This window comes from Haemaphysalis longicornis, unplaced genomic scaffold, assembly GCF_048455015.1.
Source record: "Haemaphysalis longicornis isolate Haplotype H1 unplaced genomic scaffold, Haemaphysalis longicornis Haplotype H1 scaffold_35, whole genome shotgun sequence".
Taxonomy (NCBI): domain Eukaryota; kingdom Metazoa; phylum Arthropoda; class Arachnida; order Ixodida; family Ixodidae; genus Haemaphysalis; species Haemaphysalis longicornis.
In genome coordinates, this window is record NW_027526352.1 from 3,395,376 (window position 1) to 3,420,234 (window position 24,859).

A 24,859-nucleotide genomic window follows, 5' to 3' on the forward strand; every position below is an offset into this window, starting at 1 on the left:
AATACGAAGGCTGAGTGAGCCCACAACGGTCCTAAGTTCCTCACACTGTTTCCAAGGTGCAGCAACAAATGTACATTGAAGGTCATGAAGGTGGGTCCATAAATCCGTTCAGCCCTTGCGACAAAGCTCTGCAGCATGCTTTCTGTGCGAAATAAAAGTCAAGATATACTGTAAGGCAGTAGGAATGAAATATTGTAAATTACAGAATCTGAAATTAAATCTCACATATGCGTTTTCATGCTTGGCAATTCTTAGAAGTAAAACTTCAATCCAAGAAAATTCGAATAAAGCATACCAGCATAAGCAATGTCAGTAGCTGTCAGCTTGTCAGACAGCAGTGTAAACACTGCTGCCACGAGGAGGGCAAAATGGCTCCAGTACTGATGTGGGAGGATTTGAATGCAGCAAGGCAGGCTGTAGTACAAGAGCCAGTGCTTCCACTCAGTTGCTTTCCAGTAGGACCGTTCCCGAATTGACCTTGGCAAACGTGTGATCAGGTCAGGTGGTTTAATTGCTGTCAGACGTTGGACCACCTTCGAGAGCTTTGGGGGACAGCCTGCAAATAGTTAGTTCAAATAGATCTCCCTGTACACATAACACATTTATTTCTTTCGTTAACGCGCCTATTCAACATCATTCAAGTTGAACGATACTTTAGTAGCCCGTTTTCATAGCATTCCAGGCGTTGCTGGAACAAGTAAAGCTATTTAGAGTTAGCTCAGAAAATGCCCTTTCAAAATGACTTTCGTTTCCATTTTTGCGACAAAAATGTGAGTTTTTTCACGCATTTGCATCACCTGGGTATGGAAAAGGGGCGTGATCATCGCACGTCACTGCTACCAACGAAGAATGCGTGCCACTTGTAATTACTCTAAATCAGCGTTTGGTTTTTGTTATCTGGGCATGAACGCTGAATCAGATGATTTTCAATCGTCAGGTTCGCATTCTGACAGTAATAATCCAAGAAATTGGCTGAAAATGTCAAGCAGTGCCTGTTTGCAAAGCTACTTTACGGTTTTAGGCAGTATTATGGCTTTTGCACTCGTTCTAAGTTGTGTTGTAGTTCTACTTACCACAGGACCATTCATAAACAGTTTACAACAGTTTCGGGTTCGCTTCTGCACCGCCAAATTCACATTTGGCGCTACTACGCAGTTACCCAACTTCAAGGCTACCGGCCATGGAGCCTTGACCGTCCGCGACTGATTCTCAAAAAAAAAGCATGCTGCTCCTGATTTCACCAAACCCTAACCTCATTTCTGCGATAAGAACTTCCGATGCAAGTGGAATGATAACACCCAGTTGCCCGATATCTGTTCCGATGAGAAGAACGTTTCAAACTGGCCTTGCACACAGCCAGCTGTTCACCTGCCAGTTTCGTATCCATTGAGGGTATCTCTTTAGGTCTAGTGTTGCTTGGACCCGCCGCGGTGCTCCGTGGCTAAGGCGTTGTACTGCTGAGTACGAGGAAGTGGGCTCGATACCCGGCCGCGGCAGCCACTTTTTTGATGGAGGCGATAAGCAAAAATGCTTGTGTGTATGAGATTTCGGTGCGCGTTACAGATCCCCAGGTGGTCAAAATTAACCCAGAGCCTTTCATATGGCACGCCTCATCACCAGCTGCATTGTGCCGGTGAGTTAAATTCTAGAATCAAATCAAAAACCTAGTGTTGCTTCTTAGTTGAACTGTTTATTCAGACGGAATCTCCAATAAGTTTTGTACTGTTTCATTTCAGAAATGTTAGGTGGCACTGATATGCAGGAGGCTCGTATGCATATCTTTTTTATCGCGCAACAGCTACTCAGCCAAAGTTTGCTGGGCACGAATTCTAGCGCATCGCACCTCATTCCGGCAAGCAAGGCTACAATAGTGAGTCAGAAGACCATAATAAAGCGCACGTCTATGTTTTGAGCGATAACTGAAAGTGAACGTCAAGAAGCATCAATGAAGGGGTAGCGTTTTCAATTTCATGAATGTTTTTCTGCATAGCGTGCTTGTCCCAATACTGTGGTGGCCATAAATGCAAAGTTAGTCATTGACAAGATGTTTTTAGATTATGTGGGGGCAAATTGGTGCCTCTGATAATGTCGAACCGTGAACATTTCTTCCAGGGAACCACCCGAAATTGCACATTTTAAAATGGAGGCTGGGCCTCACCGCATCGCACAAGCACCACACATGCTCACTTTTTTAAAATATCTGACAAACTGTTCTGCGCACGAGGACATATTTTCTAGGGCATGTTTTTAAATTTTCCCAACAAAATGTATATTCTAATTTTTTTCTACTACTGGTGGTTTGTTATAGTCTTCTTTCTTATCGTTTTCTTTGACAACTTGCCAAAAAGTGTGATTTTGATATTTTTTTCACAACTATGATGCATGAAAACATCTAAAAACTCGCGTTATTGGAAAGGTTGTTAAATAATCTGCATTTTGTGTTTCTGTATTTACTGCCTAACCAACTTTTTTAGCATACAAAAATGTTTTCTTCGACCCCTAAAAATCAATTAAATTTCTCGGGGTCATAAAAGAGTTAACTGGCGGTACTAAATATGAATTCAAGAACAAGATATAGTATTTCTCAGTTTGCACTGTTGGGCAAGAGAGTTGCGATTATAAAGGCAGTGATATCCAACCAAGGCAAAGCCAAAAATTTCCGAAGTAGCATCCCATTTTTACACTTCCACTCCGTAGCAATTGTGTGCAAATGCAATGAAAACGGTGTTACCTATGTAATAGGTCTTGTTGGAATTGGACGTATCAAACCAAAAGCTTGCCACCTGCCTCGACACGCCAAGAAGAACACTGTGCATGTATTCCACTGCTTGACCTCGGACAAGGTCATAGCCTGGCAAGTTGACGAGTGGCGACAGCCCCTTGAGCCCATTGACAGGGACCTGCTCACTTAGAGCAAGCTTCATGTTTGCCAAGACCCCTTGGGACGACCGTCCAGTCGATGGCGTTTTCCCCAGGTAGCGGTATGCACCTGAAATTGAAAATACCGTTTTACAGAGACACATTAAAAACTGCAGCCTGTCTTATTTGACTTCCACCTGGCCCTTGTAAAGCAGAAAAAAAACATGCAAGGGAAAGAAATGAATACGTAATCTTTTACGTGCTGTTGGTGCTGTTACTTTGCTTGTACACGTATGATAATGTGGCGCACACACACTGCAAGCTTGTGTACAGTACAGTTAAAAGCAGGAGTTCCCTATGGAAGCGTACAATGATTCTGATAGCTCGTGCTTATTTTCTGGCCTTTCACAAGTTCCCGTGCAATAAGGCACCAGCAGGCATAAAGCAGGTACACAAGACTGAAAACATACCTTCCTGACGTGAAGCAAATGCCAAGCACCACTGACAGCCGAATTGTCCATTAAACTGGTTTTGGTTGCAGACGAGGGCTCGGGCTGGGGAGTCAACAGAGCAGCAGATGACATGCACCTTGGATTGTACTGTTCCAGATGCATGTTGCCATGTTAGCGTGCCTATTGAATTGATGCAGTCGACGAACTTGTCCAGAAAAGCAAGCATGTCTGGGTGTTGAGCCCCAAACCACAGTCCTCCGACACCAGCATGTTGAAATCGCTCTCCTGTTGGTAGCTCATTTACAATGAATTGTATAGGCCACACTGACACATTTGAAGACTTGTAGATAGGGCTGCCATCTGTGTTAAACATGATGGTGAGGTCCCCAAAGCTTAATGCACCACTCTTCCAGAGATTTCTGTAAACTTTTCCATCAACTATGTCCGTGATGACGTTGGAACTTGATAAGATTTTGTTTTTTATTTCCATCAAATTTTTTCCGAGGGAGTCTTTTGTTTTCGATATGATGTGCCGAATTTGCTCCTTGATGTCGAATATTGTGAAGAATCGTCCCTTGTAGTGCGCTTGCGCCTGACTCGTTGTTGTTTTACAGTGATGGCAGTACAGCCCGTTACTTGCAGTCGGCGTCTGGACGCCGCCACACGCATCACAGTAATAGTGACGCTGTGCGCACTTGTCAGAGTGCTCCGCCCATAACTTTCTGAAAAGATACTTGCTTGTAGGCAGCAATGCTTGCTTTGACCCGAAAAGGGCGTCAATAAGCCGCAACAGGTCATCCAGTGCGGTCCAGGGTAAGTTGTGGGCAACAACGAATGCCATAATGAGGACGATGGCCATGGCCTTGGTTGTCGTTGAACTTGGTAGCGTATCGTTTCCGTACTCATGAAGACAGGTAGCGAACGCACTGGCTGAGTCAAAGAATGAGGGCAAAGGAGGTTCGTCACGGCTCGGTTCATCATCAGCGAGCGGCACATTGGGCACTCCAGCATTTGTTTGGGCTTCATCTTGGCACGCTGGATGGCACGGTGGGGCAGCAGCCGCCGACGTAGAACCCAACAGATCTTCGGTCTGCAGGCAGTCGGTACAGCCAGTTGGTACAGGGTCTATTCTTGGCTCCCTGGGCAAAGGAGCTTCGGCATTTCCTGATGCTGGCTGTTGGGGCAACCACGCTACACGCCGCAACCTCCACGCCGTTGAGCGCGGCAAGACAAACGGCCGACCTTTGTGCATGTAAGACTTGCGTCTATTCTTTTCCGATATCGGATGCATGACAGGCGCACACACGGATACTAATCAATGAAAGGAGAAACAAGGAAAAGACCCTGCGCGAGATGAACGCAGGCGAGCTCTCGTTATTGCGCACAATAGAAAATGAGTTTTGGCAGTTTGGGGCCGGCTGCATAGCCAGGCCGCTCGAGTGTACTAGAAGGAGTTGAGTGGGACGCTCCAGCTGAAGCGGCGACTGTAGATTGAACAGAGGGCGCAGCGGGCGACGTGACTAAGGGCATGCCGAGGACGGTAAAATTAAAAACTAAAGGCTGATCACATCACAACAGTTAACACAGAGTGGTAAACAGAAGCAGCGGTGCCGTAAATTTCTAAAACAAATGACTGAAAACGACTGTGGGAGCTCTGATCTATGCCGCCGCTTGCAGTTCGCACCGGCACAACACAATCCACTGCGACTGCAGCGCCGCCGCACCAACTTTCCACCCACTGTGCTTCGCGACGAAGCAGGCGCGGAGCCTGCGGCTCGTCCCACTTATCTCTTCTAGTACACTCTAGCCAGGCTGCGGTCGTGAGCCAGCGGATTGCAGCTGGCTCACCTAAACTTGAACTATATGCAAATGTTTTACCACCTCTAATACGGTATTACGTAAATAATATTTATATTAAACATACCACTATTAATTTACAACTTCAAACGAGCGCTACCACGACGTTGCTACGACGCTGCGGCCCTGCAGTAACAACTGTACAGCATCCGGGGATCTGGCCCGGCATTCCGCCTGAGAGTTTTGGCTGGCTTGCAGTGGTGCGCAGCTTTTTTTGCATCATCTTGTTCGGAGACCCCTGGTACGTACACCCGCCCAATTTTTTACCAATATCACCGGAGCGTCGACCGTTTGGTCGATCAGCGCCGCGTGAGGGAGTGATACGGCAAACTGGGCGAGAGTAGCCGCATGCGCACTAGGCAAAGACCGCAGCTGCCATCATCTGCTAGGCTGTTCCAAGAGCAGACAGCCACCCCCGATTTTTGTTAATGTCTTATCTCACTACCTGCCATACTCGAAAATTTTTCTTCAAGACCAGGCACGTGGCACCAACTGGAAACAGCATTGCCGAGCGCAAGCGTCGTTTGGTAACGCTGATTACTCTGTTTACAGTTGGCGCCACGTGCCTGGTCTTGAAGAAAAATTTCGAGTATGGCAGGTAGTGTGATAAGATAATAACAAAAATCAGGGGTGGCCGTCTGCTCTTGGTATAGCCTAGCAGACGATGGCAGCAGTAGCCTTTGCCTAGTGCGCATGCGGCTACTCTCGCCAAGTTTGCCGTATCACTCCATCACGCGGCGCTTATAGACCGAACGGTCGACGCTCCCGTGATATTGGTAAAAAATTGGGCGGGTGTACATACTATCGATTTATCCCACAGCAAACATTGCATTGTGTCCCCGTCCATCTCATTTTTCTTGTCGATGTGATTGCTCGCTACGCGCCTGTTTTGATAGCTGCACATTCACGCGTGTGCGGCGAGCATTGTGTACGCAGATTATCCTGCAGGCGCGGAAACTCGAGTTTTAAGGACATTCTTGTTCATTTAAAGCTGAAAACAAGGGCTACGTCAACGTTTGATCCCTGTTCCCGCTCCAGATGCCGTACAGTCATGGACAATTCAAATGCAAACCGCGGAGCGCACGGCCGAAGATACCGGTGCCGTAAACTGACAGCGGCCTTCGAAAACGCGCGGACATGCGCAGTTGAGATGGCGGGAGCGAGGCTGCGTGTTCCACTGCGATATGTTGCTCTCTTCCACGACCGGTCGTGCTCTCTTCTCGCTCGCATGCTTGCCTTGCCGCCATGCCGCAAGAGCGTTGCAAGGACTGAAAGTACTACCGCCGCTGCAGCTGAAGGTGTTGGTCGCGTTGACAGCAATGCGGCGCGTAGCTGCCTGTAGCTGCGGCAGGCAAGTGCTTGCGCGGGAACCCCGAGCACGCCCTCGTAAGGCATGCTGTTGAGGTCATCACGCTTTTTTGAAGAAAACTCGCCACAAATGAAGACAAAAATAAATGCATGCCGTCTAAGTTATGATGGCACTGCAATGTTTTGCGTTCGTTATGCAGTGGCTTGGAAATTGAACAATGAGCTGGCCGCCAAGAATGCGCCTTTGTGTATCGGAGCAATGGCCGAGTCATTTCGCGGGTGCAGAGCTTGTAGCAAACAATCTCTATACCACGAGAATTTGTCTCCAATAATATACATTAACTGCAAGCATTGTGTGGGCTGGAAAAATTACTGGCACAATTCTAACATTAACAAAAATTAAGAAGATAGGCAGGTCGAACTATTCGAAGGCCGGTTGCCCTTGCACGACAATTAAAAGTGATTTAAATTTATATTCAAATTTAAAACTATTTATCATGATTAATCAATAACAGTGACTCTTCATATCAACACAGAAAGCTGCAGCTTTTCCTATTATGGGGCCATTTGTTCCGCCCCTTTATTTCCGCATTGCCTGCAATCATGTGGCTTGGCTTGCACACTTCCATTTTGAGTGGCACACTTGCAATTCCAGGCAATGCCCGCTCCCACGTACGCATACGTGCGTTACCATGACGGGGCAAAAGCCCTCGTCCCAGTTGGGCTGATAAAAAAATTCAGCCCAGAAGGGTTGGAGGACCTCGCGAAGGACAGGAAGGTGTATTGGCGATCCTTGGCACCAGCAGACGGCAGCCGGGAGGACCGGGAGGAAGGGTACTACGACGGCGACGTGCTCATGCTTGGCGGTGAGTACAAGGACTTATTTTTGGTCTTTAGGGTCTTTGTAGTGTGTGTTTGGTTTCACCCAATTGTCTATAAACATGACCTGGGCTGGCGAACACCCACCCATTGCGGTATGACCCATTCTTTTAAAGGGAAGAGAAAATGCATTTGCCGTTCCTTGATTTTATTAGATTCACCAACCTTCTAAAACGTAAATTCAAGATATTTTCATAATTCATTGTTTATAATTTAGGAGACACCTTTGAAATGCTCATTTTGAGGCACATCATAAGCAATCGGTTGGCAGCACAACTAGCAGTGACGTCATTTTAAGAACATCTGAGAGTTAAACGCTCTTGTAAACCCAATATTTTAAACAAAATACATCCTTTGAAGGTTCCCATAAACTGTTCGCTGTGGCTAGCGTTCTTTCCAGACGTAACCCAGCTGAGATCTTAGCGTTCCGTTCAGACAGAGCCGACGGTGAAATTTGTATCATATCATACCGACGAAAGGAAAACCGGCTGATTTGGCAACACTCCAATACTGTATCTTGTGTAGGGGTTGCGCCTCTGATAATGGAGCGATCATCCCGAGTTGCATTCTCCGTGGGCTTGATTTTTGGTTTTGATGTTGTGCTTTGTACTGCTAATGCACACAAACTGTAAAATTTTGTGAATTTTTGCAGCAACCAGACCGGACCTGATTCTTCGAATGACAAAGAAGAAAATAGCAGTTCCGGACGTCATTTTTGATCCACCAGCGCAAGAAGTCTCGGCTCCTCCAAAGGTATAATTTGTGGTGCACTGCTCCAGTAGCACCTTATTACGAAAAGGCATCAATAGCTTCTTGGGATTAATTTATTTTTCAAATTTGTAAATGCTTTTAGGGATTGAGTATGGCAGATTGCCTGCACGTTGCAGGATGGGCTGTGCCAGCAGTAGTCCTGTTTTGCCCTTTTTTGTCACGTCATTGGTGGCAGATGTATGCCACATACAAATACTTCACCTAAGTAGTTTTTTTTCTTCGCACAGCAAAAAGAGAAGCCAAGGAAAGCCAACCAGGAAAAGAAGAAAAGAGTCCTGGCGGCAAGGGCACACAAACAGCGCTGCATCTTGAAAAAGAGGAAGCGGCCGGAGTCCTCGGACAACACTGATGATGACGAGCTTGTTGAGAGGAGAGCTCTAAACACCGCTCAGAAAAGAATCAGGCTCCTCGAGGACCAGCTGCTTGAAGAACGGGGATGCAACCGCCGCCTTCAAGAGCTGGTTTACACAAAAATTGGTAAGTCCAAGCCTCTTTTTGTAAGAGGTTTCTGATTGGTGTATGGAAAGAAACAAGAGTGGCGTATGGAACTTAGTGTGTGGATATCACTTAGAATTCTTTTTGTGTCCTTTAGTTTTGTTGTACCGTAGTAGTATTACCTAAAAAGTACAAATTAGTAGTTTCGGCGTGGAAAATAATGAGGGCCTGTTGTCTTATTAACTGTTACTGTCTTTTACAGAGAGGCTGCTGGACCTGGCAGATACCCCCAGGCCTGACCTATGGCAGCGGTACCCAAACGATGGCAGGGTATTTACCAATCCTTAACGCATCTTTGCTGTACGACAACTTAATTCTGTCGGGTCTGGCCTACTTAGGAGGGGCTGTTGAACAAGTTATTCAAGTTTGCAAAGGGAGAGTGCAATGAACACGAAGCATGCCAGAGCAGGCCAAAAACAACTGTTGCTAAAGCAGAAGACAAAGTCGTCCCTCCAATGTGCCCGCCGTTGCAAGCAGGCAGCTGCATGCAGGCAAAGCTGGGTAAAATCACCCTATCGCCTCGCCATCTACACTGATCTTCACGAGTGAAAACCGCCCTCCTTCTGATCTGCGTTCTTGTAGCGCACGTCACGGAGGAATTGTTGGCTGGTAGAGGTGGAAAGCTTTGCTTTAAAAAGCCTAGAGACAGAATCGGGGGACTCATTCAGTATGAGCGCAGAACTGTAGTAAAAGTAGTTTAGCCCGTACAAACTTCGATCAGCTTATCAAGCGGTAAGGTAGACACCTATGTCACAGCAGGTTACTGCTTTCATCCCCTGTGCTAATCATTGGCAGTTCTAGAAATTTTCGTGCACCTCTTTGTACATTCAGTTGGACCACTGTGTTCAAGCTTCAAGTGATATAGAAGAGACAGCTGCGGGCCCTTCTGGTTCTGGAGGCTGTGCACAAGTAAGTACTGCTGTATGTATGTCCTGTTAGATATTCTGTGCAGTGCATTTTCTGCTCATTATGAAGCTCATTGGGTCATTGTGCAAACTTCCTTTGTATAAAGTCCAACTTTCTACTTCTGGCTTCTCCCATTAGTTCTTACATTATCTGTAGAAATGAAGCAATGTCTACATTGTCCTTTCGTCTTTGCGAGTCTGGAGAAGACCTACAGAGGCTTCAGTATTTGTACTCAAAGTTCAGTGCAAGGGTTAAAAATTAAAAATAACTGGTGGTGTCAAAAGCATGATGTATACAACTAGGCTGTCCAAGGAAGTGGTGATCTAAATGGATGGATGTATCTGGGTTGAAAGAGTCTGTAATCTGAAGCTGTAAGTTTCCACGTGCTGAAGTTGGTGCTAGTACAGGGGACAAAAACAGCTGCGTTACTCCTAATGATGCAGCCCACTGTCCAGCAGTCTTTCAATGTGAACATGGGAGCTGGCCCATTGGCAAGCAGTTTTGCTAAGGTAAAGTGGGATGCCATTCTGGTACTGGTATAGGGTGTACGTCTCAACGTGCCACCGTTGCGGCTCGGACGGGTGGCAAAAAACAGCTGTGTATTGTGTGTCCTGCGTTACTTCTCGTGCAGTCACCAGCCCAGCGGCCTCCAGAAATGCACGCGGCAGCCGGTACGTCGGCAAGCGGCTCTGCTCAGGTAAAGTGGCATGCCATTCTAGATACTGGTGTAGGGTGTACGTCTTAACGTGCCGCCGTTGCGACTAGGACGGGTGGCAAAAAACTGTGTATTGTGTGTCCTGCGTTACTTCTCGTGCAGTCACCAGCCCAGCGGCCTCCAGAAATGCACGCGGCAGCCGGTACGTCGGCAAGCGGCTCTGCTCAGGTAAAGTGCCATGCCATTCTAGATACTGGTGTAGGGTGTACGTCTCAACGTGCCACCGTTGCGGCTCGGACGGGTGGCAAAAAAACAGCTGTGTATTGTGTGTCCTGCGTTACTTCTCGTGCAGTCACCAGCCCAGCGGTCTCCAGAAATGCACGCGGCAGCCGGTACGTCGGCAAGCGGCTCTGCTCAGGTAAAGTGGCATGCCATTCTAGATACTGGTGTAGGGTGTACGTCTCAACGTGCCACCGTTGCGGCTCGGACGGGTGGCAAAAAACAGCTGTGTATTGTGTGTCCTGCGTTACTTCTCGTGCAGTCACCAGCCCAGCGGCCTCCAGAAATGCACGCGGCAGCCGGTACGTCGGCAAGCGGCTCTGCTCAGGTAAAGTGGCATGCCATTCTAGATACTGGTGTAGGGTGTACGTCTTAACGTGCCACCGTTGCGGCTAGGACGGGTGGCAAAAAACTGTGTATTGTGTGTCCTGCGTTACTTGTCGTGCAGTCACCAGCCCAGCGGCCTCCAGAAATGCACGCGGCAGCCGGTACGTCGGCAAGCGGCTCTGCTCAGGTAAAGTGGCATGCCATTCTAGATACTGGTGTAGGGTGTACGTCTCAACGTGCCACCGTTGCGGCTCGGACGGGTGGCAAAAAACAGCTGTGTATTGTGTGTCCTGCGTTACTTCTCGTGCAGTCACCAGCCCAGCGGCCTCCAGAAATGCACGCGGCAGCCGGTACGTCGGCAAGCGGCTCTGCTCAGGTAAAGTGGCATGCCATTCTAGATACTGGTGTAGGGTGTACGGCTTAACGTGCCACCGTTGCGGCTAGGACGGGTGGCAAAAAACAGCTGTGTATTGTGTGTCCTGCGTTACTTCTCGTGCAGTCACCAGCCCAGCAGCCTCCAGAAATGCCCGCGGCAGCCGGTCCGTCGGCAAGCGGCTCTGCTCAGGTAAGCTCTGCATGCCATTCTAAATACTGGTGTAGGGTGTACGTCTCAACGTGCCACCGTTGCGGCTCGGACGGGTGGGAAAATGCAGCTGTGTATTGTATCTCCTCCATTACTCATTAGCCTCCCCAGATATTGCCTGTTCAGTTCCATGCGAATCTCATCATTGCACTGGTGTAGTTGTGCTTGACCATCGCCTCCTGTATTTTTACAATGCCGAAAGCATCATCCCGGACTGGCCGACGAAGCCCTCTCCTTCTACTCCGGCCATTCTCCCCCAATCTGTAGCCTTCCCGGCACTTCAGTCACGTGACCAGTTCATCTCGGGGTGACGTGTGGTGGAAAGCGGCAACGTTAGCAAAACGTGCTTCGCCGCGGATCTGAGTTTTGTATTGCTGGCGCGAGCGCTATTACTTTGGCAAGCTCAAAATCGGGTGCCTTGGCAACCAGGCACAAGCAGCTCTCGAATTCAGCTACAGTTGGTTGATCGCGGGTCAGCTTTGGGCCCCATCTTACGACAGGTGGGCATTGTAGGCGTACCCCTCGCTCCCACTGGGAAGCGCACGATGTGTTTGGCATTGTAAAATACAGAAGGAAATGACATGACCCTTTGCAAGCCACTCTACCCTGGCATGTTGCATAGACAGCGGGAGGCATTTGGGCTTCTTAACTATTCCCTCACCGCACCTGTTCAAAATCATTCAATTTGAATGATACTTTGGGAGTGCCTTTTCATAGCGCTCCAGGCGCTGCTCGAACAAGTAAGGCTGTTTGGAGTTAGATCAGAAAATGGCCTTTCAAAATCAGTTTTTTTTTATTTCTACATGATTTTTGACGCGAGTTTGAATCATGTGGGTGTGAAAAAGGGGCGTGGTCATCACGAGTCTGCTACCAACGAAGAATGTGTGCCACTCTTAATTATTCCGCATCAGTGTTCGGCGTTTGTTATCAGGGTGTGAATGACGTACTGGCAAATGCTTTTCGATCGTCAAGTTTGCACTCTGACTGTGATAATCCCAGAAAACGGCTGAAAATGTCAAGCAGTGCCTGCTTGCGAAGCTACTTGATGATTTTAGGCAGTTTTATTGCCCTTTCACACGTTGTTCTAAGTTGTGTGGTAGTTCTACTTACCCCAGGACCATTCGCGAACAGTTTACAACAGTTTCGGTTTCGTTTCTGCATCGCGTGATTCATATTTAGTGCTGCTACGCAGTTATCCAACTTCAAGGCTACCTGCCATGGCACCATGAGCGTCCGTGACATCCTCGAACAAAGCATGCTTCTCCTGATTTCATTGAACCCTAACCCGATTTGTGCAATAAGAACTTTAGATGCAAGTCAAAAGGTCACACCCAGTCGCCAAATATCTGTTCCGACGAGGTTAGCGCTTCAAACCGGCCTTACACACTGCCAGCTCATCGCCTTCCAGTTTCGTTTCGATACGAGGGTATCTCCGGGGGTCTAGTGTTGCTGCTTAGTTGAACTGTCTATTCGGACGGAGTCTCCGACAAGTTTTTGTGCTGTTTCATTTCATAAATGTTAGGTGGCGCTGCAATTGAGGAGGCTCATTGTGCTGATCTTTTTTACCGGGCAACAGCTACTCAGCCCAAGTAGGGCATGATTCTAGCGCATTGCTCCTCATTATTGCAAGCAAGGCTGGAATTGCTAGTCAGAAGGTGATGATAAGGCTCAACTTTATGTTATGTTTTTAGAGATAACTGACCGTGAACGCCAACAAGCATCAACCACGCAGTTCTGTTTTCAACTTCATGCATGTTTTTCCTCATCGCATGCTTGTCCAAATTATTGTGCTGGCTGTAAATGCAAAGTCAGTCATTGGCAAGACGTTTTTACATTACGTGGGGCAAATTGGTGCCTTTGATAATGTGAAACCGCCAGATTTCTTCCATGGAACCACCCGAAATTGCACATATTGAATTGGAGGTTGGGCTTCACCGCATGACACGAGGACCGCACGTGCTAACAATTTTTTTTATGTCTGAAAAACTGTTCCGCGCACGGCCACATTTTTTTTCTAGGGCGTGTTTTTGAGCATGACATTTTAAGCTGATTTCTGGGATTATCAGTGTCAGTGCAAGCTTGACCATCTAAAATCGTTCGCCGGTACATCATTCGTGCCCTGATGAGCACTGATGCGGAACATTTAGTGGCACACATTCTTCGTCGGTAGCAGTGATGCGTGATGACCACGCCCCACGATGACCGAACACCTTGTCAATGATTATGACAAGCACAATATCGTAGGCAAGCAAGCGATGTGAAAAAATCTGGTTGGAGTTGAAAGCCAATTCTGTGTTTGATGCTTGTTGACGCAGCACTTTCATTTTAGGTTTATTATGTTCTGGCTTGCTATGATAGCCATGCTTGCAGGAATAAGGTACTATGCGCTAGAATCGTGCCCAGCAAGCTTTCACTCAGGCGCTGTCGTGCTATGAAGTGAGTTCAGCACTACGAACCTACTACATTGCACTGCCACCTAACAATTTCGACAAGGAACAATATCAAGCCTGTTGGAGACGGTCAGAATAGACCGTTCTACTAAAAAGCGACACTAGACCTCAGGAAGTAGCTTCGGACAAAAACGAAACTGGCTGGTGGGCAGCAGGCAGTGTTCAAGGCCAATTAATTGGAAGTGTTGTCGTCGTCTGAACTGATATCTGACGACTCGGTGTTATCTTTCGCCTTTCAGCAAAAGCTGTTATCGCAGAAGTAAGGCGTGGGTAAAGTGGAAGTACGAGCGGCACGCTTGTTTCGAGGAACAGTAGCGGGCAACTGAGGCACCATGGCAAATGACCTTGTAGTTGGGTAACTGTGTAGTTATATTTTTTATAAATTTGAGAACACCTTGATAATTACTTCTCATATTTTGAAATGATGTGCAGCCCTCTGTCTCGGAGCCAAGCAGCGAAAGGGAACAGGAGGGGCCGCCACTTTTCATGGACATCGAAGGCATGGTATGTCGCAGAACATGCAAGATACAATTGTTTTCTTTTTGAACTTACCAAGTGTTGCTCAGCCTTTATTGTCTTTCCACAATCCTGCGCTCTTTCTGTGCAGGTCCACATTGGAAACCAGAACTTCGTGCCGTCTGAAAAGTGGCAGCACCTCCTGCGCATCCCTCGCGACTCCCTCTTTTGCAAAGAGGGGGCGCGGTCCCTGTGCACACCATTAGAGCTGCGAGTGCGCAGCTTGACTGGGCTGCCCTGCCGGCGCTTCATTCATGCGAAGGAAGGGCCCCCCCCCTGCGAAGCTCGCCATGACTCCGCAGAAGGTGGAGGCGCTGGGGTGTAAGTATATGCTTTGAGTCAAACATTTTGTATGTGTAGGGCAAACTTACACAGTCAAACATTTTGTATGTATAGGGCAAACTTACACATCACTACATTATTCTTTGTTTTTGAAGGGGCTTTCGACCACTTCATCGCTCTTCACCCAACGGAAAAGGCTGCGCCGGCAGACCGGCGCAAGCGGATGAACTATTACATTGGGGAGCTCGTCCAAGACATGCGCAAGAAATAAATGTTTTCCCTGTGTTCAGATGCTTCTCTTCAATTACTAATTTTAAATGCAAATATATACACCAAATAGTTATCAGCTGCATGAAAACAATAATTGATGCATGACAATTTACGAATGCCTATATTGATTGGAAATGGAAAAAGTGACTTGCACTATAGACAAGCAGAAGGGGTAGACCTGTGATAGAGGGTCCTAAACAGGTTCATACAAGTTCAGCTTTTGCGGGTCTGGTTGAATTGGGTCGGCCTGTACGGGGTCTGGTCTGAACAGGCCCCCGTAGGGCCCGTCTGAACAGGCCCCTGTAGGGCCCGTCTGAATGGCCACCGTAGGACCCGTCTGAATGGCCCCCGTAGGACCCGTCTGAAAGGCCCCCCGTAGGACCCGTCTGAACGGCCCCTGTAGGGCCCGTCTGACTGGGTGGACGGGATCCTGTTCCATAATCCCGTATAACAGGACCCGTTCACCAAAATTTTTCAGTAGGGAAGCCCCAATGGTGCTAGCACCCACATTTATTTGCGAGTTGGATTATGAAGCCTCCACTGGTGACTTACGTTTGTCCACACACACTGACCAAAACAAGCTACAAGGGGCTTTGGCATCCAGTATTCTCACGCTGGAGCATGCTTCAAGGCATGTGATCACAAAAGCACTTAAGTTAACAGCAAATACTGGTTCTCAAATTGACTGAAAAACTGAAACATAACATTAAGCCTTGTAAATATTTACCTAGTATGTGTGCTAGTTCTGCACCAATTGCTAAAAAAAACCCCGCAACCCATGCTAATGAACTGATCATGAAAAAGTGACGTAGTAAATAGTAAATCTGTCTGCTGAAAACAATTTTTTCATAAAACTACAGATTTGAATATAGATTACATGTTGCAATGTATGAGCATATGAAACAGCAGAAACCAAGTCCCAAAACTCGAAAATTCTTTATTAAATGCTTTATAACCTCAAATATACATACAACATTTTACGTGTCCATCACGGTTTAGGCCAGGAACATCTTGGCTCAAAACTTTCCACAATTTCTCAGTCAGCACCTGCAACACCAAAAGAAACAAATAAACGCTTCCTTTTACAACCACACTTCAAACGTCAAGTGAATCTAAATTCACAATTGATGGTGTATTTTGTCCCATATATGGCTACATTATTATGTACACAAAAGTTAGTTTAGCCTGCTTTTGAACTATTCTAACTGCTTATTCTGAATTTTTTTTCTACGTGACACCAGAGATTCTTTGCTGATGCAGTCTTGCGCTTTAGCCCCTTCACACCAAACGGTATTTTTGACTTTTTTGAGAATTTGCACACGGCCAAATAATGGCTTACACTAGTAGGATTAAAGTTCTGAGCTAGACTGCTTTGATCTCTGATCTCGTTAACAAACTGCACTGCCTTTCCCAATAGCTAAGCAGGTGCTAACAGTGTATCTCAGAGAACAGCTGTCACGCAATGGCCATACAGGACAACTGGGTTGGTTTATCAGTCAGGAATTATACGAGGGGCACTAGGCTGAGCCCCGCTCATCGCACCACTGCTGCAAAAACAAAGTTGAAAAAGATTCTATTTCGGGGGTTGTAGGTGCCGAGGCCACTCTTGGGCTATGAAGCGTGACACAGTGCTAGGTTCGATTCACGTTAATCCTGACATTTGGGTATCTTAACTCGCACTGAAATCTCCACACACGGGCGTTTTCCGATTTTTTTTTGCCTTCACTAAAAAAAAGGAAAAGAAAAAAGTCCATGGCTTCGGTGGACAATGCTTTAGGAACTGCGGCTGCTGCTCAGGCACAAGTTGGAGCCATTACTTGACTAGGCACAAATCCTCAAGAGTTGAAAACTGATTTCAGCGCAAAGCAGCAAAACAGCACTTTATTAAAAACAAGAGAACTAAGAAAGACCTTATAACAACACTCGCTAAAGAACGACCTCTTTGAATAAACACAGTGTCACTTTGTAAATCGTCAATGCCTGGATAGCATATCCTTCATGCACAAGTATACTTAGTTGCTCCTTTAGACCAACAACGATGGCCAGAAGTAGTCAGGCTGCTGCCTTGCACGCCTTGTACTTGCTGCTTCGCCTTAATATTACCATAAGTTAGGAGCCAAGTATCTGAAATACCCATCTGTTTGATGCTTTGAACGTGCCATGTAGGTGTTGCCGTGCAGTAATCCTCATTGGACGACGAGAACGAATGCAAAGTAAATGACTCACGAGCGAAAAGTGACGTTACCAAAGTTGATCAGTTCGCTACTCTGGCACCGCTTTACCATTGAGCCAATGCTGTGGACTTGTTTGTAAACAACCTGTAATTTCTCTGCGCCACGTAACATCATTGATAGTGGTTGCGGACTGAAGTAGCGTAGAAAACCGGGCTAGTTGGTGCAGATTCATCTTCGCAGCGCACAAATAACGGGACAAAAAGGAGGATAACACTGGACAACCACTGAACAAAAACTGAATTTTTATTGAAGAGACAAATATAAAGCCATCGAAGGTATAAAAAAAAAGATAAAAAATGACACATGAACCCACTATAAGCAACTGCACAGACAAACGCTCTCAAGTACTGCTCTCTTCAAGATACGCCAATGCTGCATCTAAAAGTGCTAAAGACGAGCGCTAACACACGAGTCAGACATTTTTCGAATTTTATGTGCTTCCACTATACTTCCCTCACCTTTTGTTCATCGTGCGAGAACAGTACCGTTGTATCATGAAAGAAAAGCGTACAACCACAATCTTTGCAATGGGTGGGAAGAGGGCCAGAAGGCACTCAGTGAACTGGCCAACATCAAAGCGACCACAATTGAAAGGAATGCAATAAACCACATTTAATCTACAAGGAACAACCTGTTTCTCATGTTTCACACCACAGCTGTTTGCTCGGCCCTTATTACTAATATTCTTTTCGATGGCGGGACAGCTGCAGTTCAGCTTAATTTTGTCTGAAAACACCACATTGATGTTATCTCTGCTCCCCACTTCTTTCAAGCGGTGAGAGACATCGTGCAGGTACGAGATTACAACTATCTTTTCCTTCACAACATCACAAGCAGGAGACAAGTTTTCTTAACCAAATCCAACAACTGAAGATGGGCCGACCCAATGACTTCGTCACCGTAGCCAGCATTTTCGGGTCCAACTTACTGTTCACCAAAGCTAGACTCAATTAGGTGAAAACAAGACTGTAAACAAAACAAGATGGCTGACCTGAGGCAGTTGACAACAATCCCATATTTTGTAATCCTAGAACGTGCTGATGAAGAGTTCAGTAAAGGCTTCTTCGATCGCGGGCTATAGAGCCAACATACATGATTCTGCTCGAATTTTAACAACAGGTCCAAAAACTGGATTGTTCTTTCGTTCAGCGCCTTGGACATAAAGGTCAGCCTAAATGCGTGACGTTTGAATGCTTTTAAAATGTCTACCATTTTTCTTGTAGGGTCATAGTTTCCACAATGTACTAGGTAATCGTCAACATACATGAAAATTTTAATTGCCAAACCCTCCAAGTCACGTTCCAATACACGGTCAACATGAGCCAAGAAATGTCACTAACAAGGTGAGCAACTTTAGAACGTCTACAGATTCCAGATCTCTGCACATAGACACTGTCACACCATCCTACAATAGTTGATGCTAAGTAGAAACGCAGAAGCTCCAAAAAGGATTCCACGGAAATCCCGCAACTTTGCATAAACTTAACCTCGCCGTTGTAGATGGTGATACATTCTTTCACAGAGACCAAAACTTGTTCATGCGGAAGGGAGTAGAAAAGGTTTTCAGCGTCAATGTTGAAAGCACAGCACCAGCCTGGATTACTGCGCGCACAGTAACCTCATTTGCACGCTGTGAAGATGAAGAGGCTTGCGCAGCGTGCCCTATCCTGGTCCTCTTGCACTGCAACATCTGCTACCTCAAACCCGGAGCTGCGCAGTGGACGCCAGGTCGGCACAGAAATTTTGGCACTCGATGGAGCCCTCTGGCCGACTATGCCACTTATGGTCGTCTCCCATCCCTGCGACCGCAGCACCTTCTGCGGCACTGACGTTGATGATTGGATAAGCACCTATGAGAGTGCGAGCGCTCATAACAGATGGGACGCGACCTTGGTGCTGGCCAACGTAATATTTTACCTCAAGGGCCTAGCCAGACTATTGTTGGTTTGAGACACACGAAGCAGACCTGACAACCTGGGAAACCTGCAAATTGACATTACGTGAGCTGTTCGGAAAGCTTGTTGGCCACCAACTAGCCGCGAAGGAACTTTCTTCCCATGCCAAAACCTCGATGGAGTCATCCGTCGCCTATATTCAGGATGGTGTTGCTCTGTGTCACAAGATAGATGCCGACACGTCAGAAACTGGCAAAGTAGGCCATGTGCAGAAAGGAATTGCTGATGGCGCTTTCAACCTGCTTGTTTATAAGGACTGCACCAGCACAGACGGCATCATTACAGAGTGCAGACCGTTTAAACATCTTGAAAAGGGCCTCGCAGCCTCTGGAAAATGTTTCTTTGGTTATCAACGTAACTAGTTGATGCATTTCTTTTTGTTATTCCCCCCACTGTAATGCCAACAGGCGCTGTGGGTACCAAATAAAGTAAGAAAGAAACAAGCGAAAGCTCACTGTATTGCCCCACAGTTCACTCGACTGCCTAACACGGGTCCCACATCCTATAACGAGTATACCACTCCACTGGTATGTGCCCTTCTTTGTTCGACGACTTAATGAAAATAGTACGTCGTGAGCTGGAGGCTATGGCTACGGCTGCCCTACTAGCCCCGACCCGTGAATGAACGTCACCTTCCATCTCCCTAATCCATGCGATAACAGCAAGAGCTCGCAAGCCACACCATTCCACGCATTTGCTCTGTAGCTCACCCGAAAAACGCTTTCACTGTTCCTCGCGTCTTAACTGGTCCCCACCAATACGCCCCACGCCATTTTCAGACACAAAATTCCGAAGAGTGTAGTACTCCTGAAAACAAGCCAATATGCTTCCACTGCTGTCACGGTGGGCATGTGGCCCGCTACAGCTTTCGAGATTGCCACGCTAAGCCTTCGCCTCATCAGACGATTAATCAATGCAGCTCAAGGAGGTAATACTGCACCTGTGACCTGGACGACAGATCCTCTATTAACCAAGGAGTCTAAGCCCAATTTACTAGACGTTACTGTTGATGGTGTTGCAGCCCAGACTCTCACTGACACAAATGCTCACATCTCTGTAATGAGCTTAACCCTCCGCTGGCATCTCCGAAAAGTTCTGACGCCACCCATGCAAACATTTGTTCGAGTTGCCAATGAGAGCACCCCTTCAATTGCCGGAATGCGTACCGCCTGAATATGGATTGCCGACCACGATAGTGTCGTTCTCTTCACCGTCCTTGAAAAATGCCGCCATGACATTATCCTCGGCGTCGATTTTTTCTCGAACCGCTCTCATTGACTGTTCTGCGGGACTTCTCTCTTTTGAATTTCCTTCTGCCAAAAATGCTCAAAAGCACCGTTCTCGTTCCACAGATTACGTCCATTTTCTGTTAAATGCTGTAACATACATGCCCCTGTGATCAAGCCCACCCGTTTCTCACAGTTATTTCTCACCGGATTGTTCGACAAGCCGAGCAGAAGCTACTACAAGCACGTATCCTTGAGTGCCGCCAGAAGGTACGAGCTTTGGAGAAGCAAACCTTCTTTGCACGCCGGCAACTTGAGTATCTTATTCCTGAGGACTTCCCAGATGTGCAGCTGCACGCAAACGTCACCGCTAGCATGGGAGAAGGTCGTCATAGAACGTCGCAAGAGAGGAAACTGCAAGCACTCCAGCCGGACGTGCCACAATGCACCCAAGAGGTCATCAACCTATCTCCGTACACACCGAACGAAGAGGAGACGAAGGTTTTGTCCCTTGGTTTGAATTTTAACACGGAAGCACCCCCGGAGCCAGGAAAGGTGATTTGTGCGGTCGAACGCGCGGTCGGCCAGCCTCCCTCTGAAGTACGGCACGAAGCGCGCACCCGTGCTATTGGTGTGCTCTCTGGATTGCGAAGACATTGTGCAAGACTGCATTTATCGGTAGCGGAGAGGCAAGCCATCAGGAGCCTGCGGAATAACAGCAGTATCGCAATCCTTCCTGCTGACAAAGGCAATGCCACGGTCTTCACCAAGTGTTGAGCCCTCTAGCCGGTAAGACGCCCACGCACGTCGGAAACTCGTCCTCTTCTATTTCAAAGCTGAAGGACGTAACTCTAACTGAAGACGACGTCATGGTTTCGTTCGACGTCAAGTCTCTTTTCACTAGTGTCCCAGTGGATCTGGCAGTAGCCACGTGCAAAGAAGCACTAAACGCGGACATTAGTCTTCCCGATCGCACTCCCTGTTGCGGAAAAGGAAGAAGCCCCCTTGCCGATAGTAAGGAGAAAGAAGATTAAAGAGGTGTTCTCAGCAGAGCCATGGCGCGGGTCTAGTTCCTCAATATTTTTGGTGCCGTGAAACCCGGGAGGAACGGCCTGGTGGACCCGAGATGATGGCGCACAGCGACTTCGAGGCACGCGAGGCCCGGGAAACCGTTTGATGTCCTGATCCCGTGGGCCTTGCCCTCGAACGGCGCCCCCCATGGCTGGCTGCTCGACGCACCGCACCGACCACTGGAAACCCGGTAGTGTCCAGCAGCAGCACCGTATACCGAAGACCCTCCCTGTGGACCTTCAGCCTACTGAGCACAGGGAGGCCGTGAGTAAACTGAAAGAGCTGAGGGACACTCTCCGTGCTAAGATAACCGAACTCGTCAGAACAACAGACAAACTTGTAGAATCACCAACTCCGAGAATTAGTATGCTTAAAGTCCTCCTCGAATCGCTTACAGAAGTGCTTGAAAACATAAATAATCTTGACAGACAGATACGAGACCTCCTAGATATCGAGGATTACGAAAAGGATTACGAAGATTCTGACAAGTACTTATATATGATTTTCGGTGCGAAGTGGCTGCTTACTGATAAGATATCGAAGATGAGCTTGATGCGGAAAAAGATAATCACGCAGTGCGTCACGAATTTGGAACCCACTCAAATCGCACCCGTCCAAACATCATGTACGTCGTTGATTACCTCTACAGCTTCCCGTAATGAAGTATCTGAGTGCGAAGACCCATTACTCACAACGAATACGGCAACGGCAAAAATCATCCCACTGCCAGTAAAAACATTGAGCGCGTCCACAAATGCTACGCTGGGATCACGGATGGATTCTGTACAGAGTGAAGAACGCTTAACACAACCTCCAGAGTCCCATCCCGATCATCCGAAACCCGTTCTTTCAATGCATCTGATCACGAACACTGATGCCATGAACACCGACATGAACCGGCGCAAGAAGCGAAGAATTCGGGACAAGCCCAGCAAAAGGACAAGGACTGCCACACTAAAGACAAGACGCAGAGTTTGTGGACATTCGCCTAAGCTACGACCCAATTCGGTCAGGCGGAGTGCAACTAGTTCCTCCAGCTTTACAAGTCGTGTTCAGACACGGGAGGTTCGGTCTAGGAAAGTGCGATCCCGACCAAGACGATGTGAACGACTAGCTGGGCGCGAGACAGCCCGAATTTTCTTCCCTGCAACACAACAGAGTGCTGATGTACGTTCATCGCCGGTCCTAACGAAGGCCGTCATTAGAAAGCACCATCGGATGACAAAGCACCGATGGAAAACTAAGCTGCTGACGAACGGTCACCGAACGGCTAGGCGGATTCAAACCAGGCTGCTGGTCTGACCATCGTTTTATTTTTTTTGGCATGTTTTTTCTACTCAAGTCCTTTTTATCCGTAGATGCATCACTGTCGCGGGCGGGAGGATGTTGCGGAAAAGGAAGAAGCCCCCTTGCCGATGTACAGATTATCATCATTAGATAGTAAGAAGAAAGAAGATTAAAGAGGTGTTCTCAGCAGAGCCATGGCGCGGGTCTAGTTCCTCAATACTCCCTTTGACGTCCCCGAGCTCTGCGAGTTGCTTATGTTTTGTCTGAGCAACACCTATTTTTTTTACGGGGGAAGCCTCTATCAGCAGACCCATGGCACGGCAATGGGTGCATCAATATCACTTACTACGGCCAATCTAGTTATGGAGGCTTTAGAGGGGAAGGTAGTGGCAACCTTCACACCGGCACCGAGGTTTTTTTGCCGCTATGTCGACGACTGTTTTTGTATTTTAAAAAACCAAGATGTCCCATGTCTCCTGGACAGCCTCAACGCCCAGAATGTGCATATACAGTTCACCGTGGAGTTCGAGCAAGGCAAGATGCTTCCCTTTTTTGGATGTTCTTGTTCGCCGCGATGCGGGCGCTCTCTCCTTCTCAGTGTACACGAAGCCCACACACGAGGGTCGTTACCTCAGTTTTGAATCTTGCCACCCTCTCGGCCACAAGACATCCGTTGTGTGGTCCTTGATAAAGCGCACCGTATGCATCTGCTCAGATGACAGTGCACTGAAACGTGAATTAGGAACGATCCGCCGCGAACTAATCGCCAATGGCTACCCTAAGCGACTTATTTGCCAAACCAAGAATAAGATACTACAGCCACGAATGGCCAACAACAGGACATTACGAGCACGCGTAGCCATCCCCTACATCCCAGGAATAAGCGAAGCATTGTTGCGCGTCTTTTCAAAATACGACATGCGCATTGCCCATGTACCGACCAGCAAGCTCCGCGACGACTGAAAGAGCACCAACGTGATGTAAGAAATCATAATCACATAACGAATGCCATTGCGGAGCACGCGCACAAACATTCCCACAAGATTGACTGGGAGAACACCGCAATTTTAGCTAAGGAAAACAACACATCATCTCGGCGTCTGCTAGAGTCACTTTTTATCCAATCAACGCCAGCCACAATGAACCGGACGTATGGGACTTTGCCTCCCGTCTACGCATGCTCTCTACGTCATGTGCTGCCTATATAATTGACGACGACGGCTTGTCTTACGTAGTGAACAAGGAACCCGTATGTGGTTCGGAAACGTCAATATATTTTTATTCTTGGTCAGTGTTCGCTTTTCTTTTGCAAGTTATTATATGGTCTTCCCTATTACAGACGCGCTGCTTCTGTGAAACGTCACTCTGCCACACATCATCATTACTGTGGTAGAGAACCAAACCTGCCTTCCCTTTCAGTTTTTCAACTTCAGTTTCACACCTCAAGTCCTTCCCAAGGGGATTTCGCTTGCAATCCTGTGCCCTTTCTGCCATGAATGCTAGCACCCCTGCAGATTTACCTCCTGCAGTGCAGGCGTCCCATCAAGCATCATCAATCAAGGCAGTGGCTGCTTCAGACCTCCCACCGGATCATACCGCCGATCTCCCTCGTCTTCTGGATTCCTGCAAGGACATCTTCGACTTAGACAACCATCCACCAACCCAAACTTCTGCAGTCACCCATCATATCAACACCAAGGATGCTTCACTAGTGTACAGGTGGCCCTATTGCGTATCACTTGCTGAACGACTCGTCATCCAAAAGGTAAAAAAAAATGCTCAGTAAGGATACAGTCGAACCATCTTCCAGTCTGTGGGTGTCTCCAGTCGTGTTGGTCAGAGAAAAAGATGAGACGTAGTGCTTCTAGATGGATTATGCAAACTTAACTATTATGAAGGAAGGCCTTATACAGTGGGATCTCATTGATACAATTCTGCATATTACGTTTTTCTTTTCATTCCAAGCCAAAATCTTTTAGAAATCATGCATTTTCGTGCATTTGATACGACCACATTTTTGCTAAAAATTGGATGGCACGACCACGAAAGGGAACCTTGACCATTTTTAGAAACCTTACATTTATTCTTCGGTATACTAGCTCAAACCCCATGTCAACAACCCATGACCTGCATGGCAGCGCCGGTTCTGCGAGAAAAACACTGCTGCCGGGCGTGGGCGCTCTGTTCAATGAGGATG

At 47.4% G+C, this 24,859-nt stretch overlaps 2 protein-coding genes and 1 long non-coding RNA gene across 6 annotated transcripts; 2 read left to right on the forward strand and 1 right to left on the reverse strand.

Annotated features, from left to right (window-relative positions):
• Positions 1-1,162: 1,162 nt before the first annotated feature.
• Positions 1,163-15,082, forward strand: LOC144177968 (uncharacterized). Of its 4 annotated transcripts, XR_013323897.1 has the most exons (4): positions 13,044-14,176; positions 14,254-14,325; positions 14,429-14,658; positions 14,775-15,082. XR_013323897.1 is itself a non-coding variant. In XM_077705527.1 (3 exons), the coding sequence occupies exons 1-3, from the start codon at positions 1,601-1,603 to the stop codon at positions 14,660-14,662; spliced, it is 339 nt and encodes a 112-aa protein (XP_077561653.1). In that variant the 5' UTR covers positions 1,163-1,600; the 3' UTR covers positions 14,663-15,082. The 4 variants fall into 4 exon arrangements, 1 of the variants encoding a protein (XP_077561653.1); XM_077705527.1 differs by lacking the exon at positions 13,044-14,176 and adding an exon at positions 1,163-1,633 and having other exon boundaries at positions 14,429-15,082; XR_013323896.1 differs by having other exon boundaries at positions 14,429-15,082.
• LOC144177969 (uncharacterized) lies at positions 5,250-11,682 on the forward strand. Its single transcript, XM_077705528.1, has 13 exons — positions 5,250-5,409; positions 7,132-7,342; positions 8,008-8,108; positions 8,354-8,603; positions 8,824-8,886; positions 10,159-10,224; positions 10,345-10,410; positions 10,535-10,600; positions 10,724-10,789; positions 10,910-10,975; positions 11,099-11,164; positions 11,288-11,353; positions 11,639-11,682. The coding sequence occupies exons 2-13, from the start codon at positions 7,135-7,137 to the stop codon at positions 11,680-11,682; spliced, it is 1,128 nt and encodes a 375-aa protein (XP_077561654.1). The 5' UTR covers positions 5,250-5,409; positions 7,132-7,134.
• A 724-nt stretch (positions 15,083-15,806) lies between the features above and the next one.
• LOC144177944 (uncharacterized) lies at positions 15,807-24,273 on the reverse strand. The gene is made up of 2 exons (XR_013323889.1): positions 24,183-24,273; positions 15,807-15,936 (listed from the first exon to the last, which is right to left on the reverse strand). It is a non-coding gene; the product is annotated as an uncharacterized LOC144177944 (long non-coding RNA).
• Between the last annotated feature and the right edge of the window lie 586 nt (positions 24,274-24,859).

What these genes read in the sequence shown, in the direction of transcription:
- LOC144177968 (XM_077705527.1), top strand. Translation starts at nt 1,601, where the DNA reads ATGGCACGCCTCATCACCAGCTGCATTGTGCCG. An exon ending in TCACCAGCTGCATTGTGCCG is followed by an intron (nt 1,634 to 14,253) that starts GTGAGTTAAATT and finishes AATGATGTGCAG; the next exon opens with CCCTCTGTCTCGGAGCCAAG. An exon ending in TCATGGACATCGAAGGCATG is followed by an intron (nt 14,326 to 14,428) that starts GTATGTCGCAGA and finishes CTTTCTGTGCAG; the next exon opens with GTCCACATTGGAAACCAGAA.
- LOC144177969 (XM_077705528.1), top strand. Translation starts at nt 7,135, where the DNA reads ATGCCCGCTCCCACGTACGCATACGTGCGTTACCATGACGGGGCAAAA. An exon ending in CGGCAAGCGGCTCTGCTCAG is followed by an intron (nt 10,225 to 10,344) that starts GTAAAGTGGCAT and finishes CTTCTCGTGCAG; the next exon opens with TCACCAGCCCAGCGGCCTCC. An exon ending in CGGCAAGCGGCTCTGCTCAG is followed by an intron (nt 10,790 to 10,909) that starts GTAAAGTGGCAT and finishes CTTGTCGTGCAG; the next exon opens with TCACCAGCCCAGCGGCCTCC.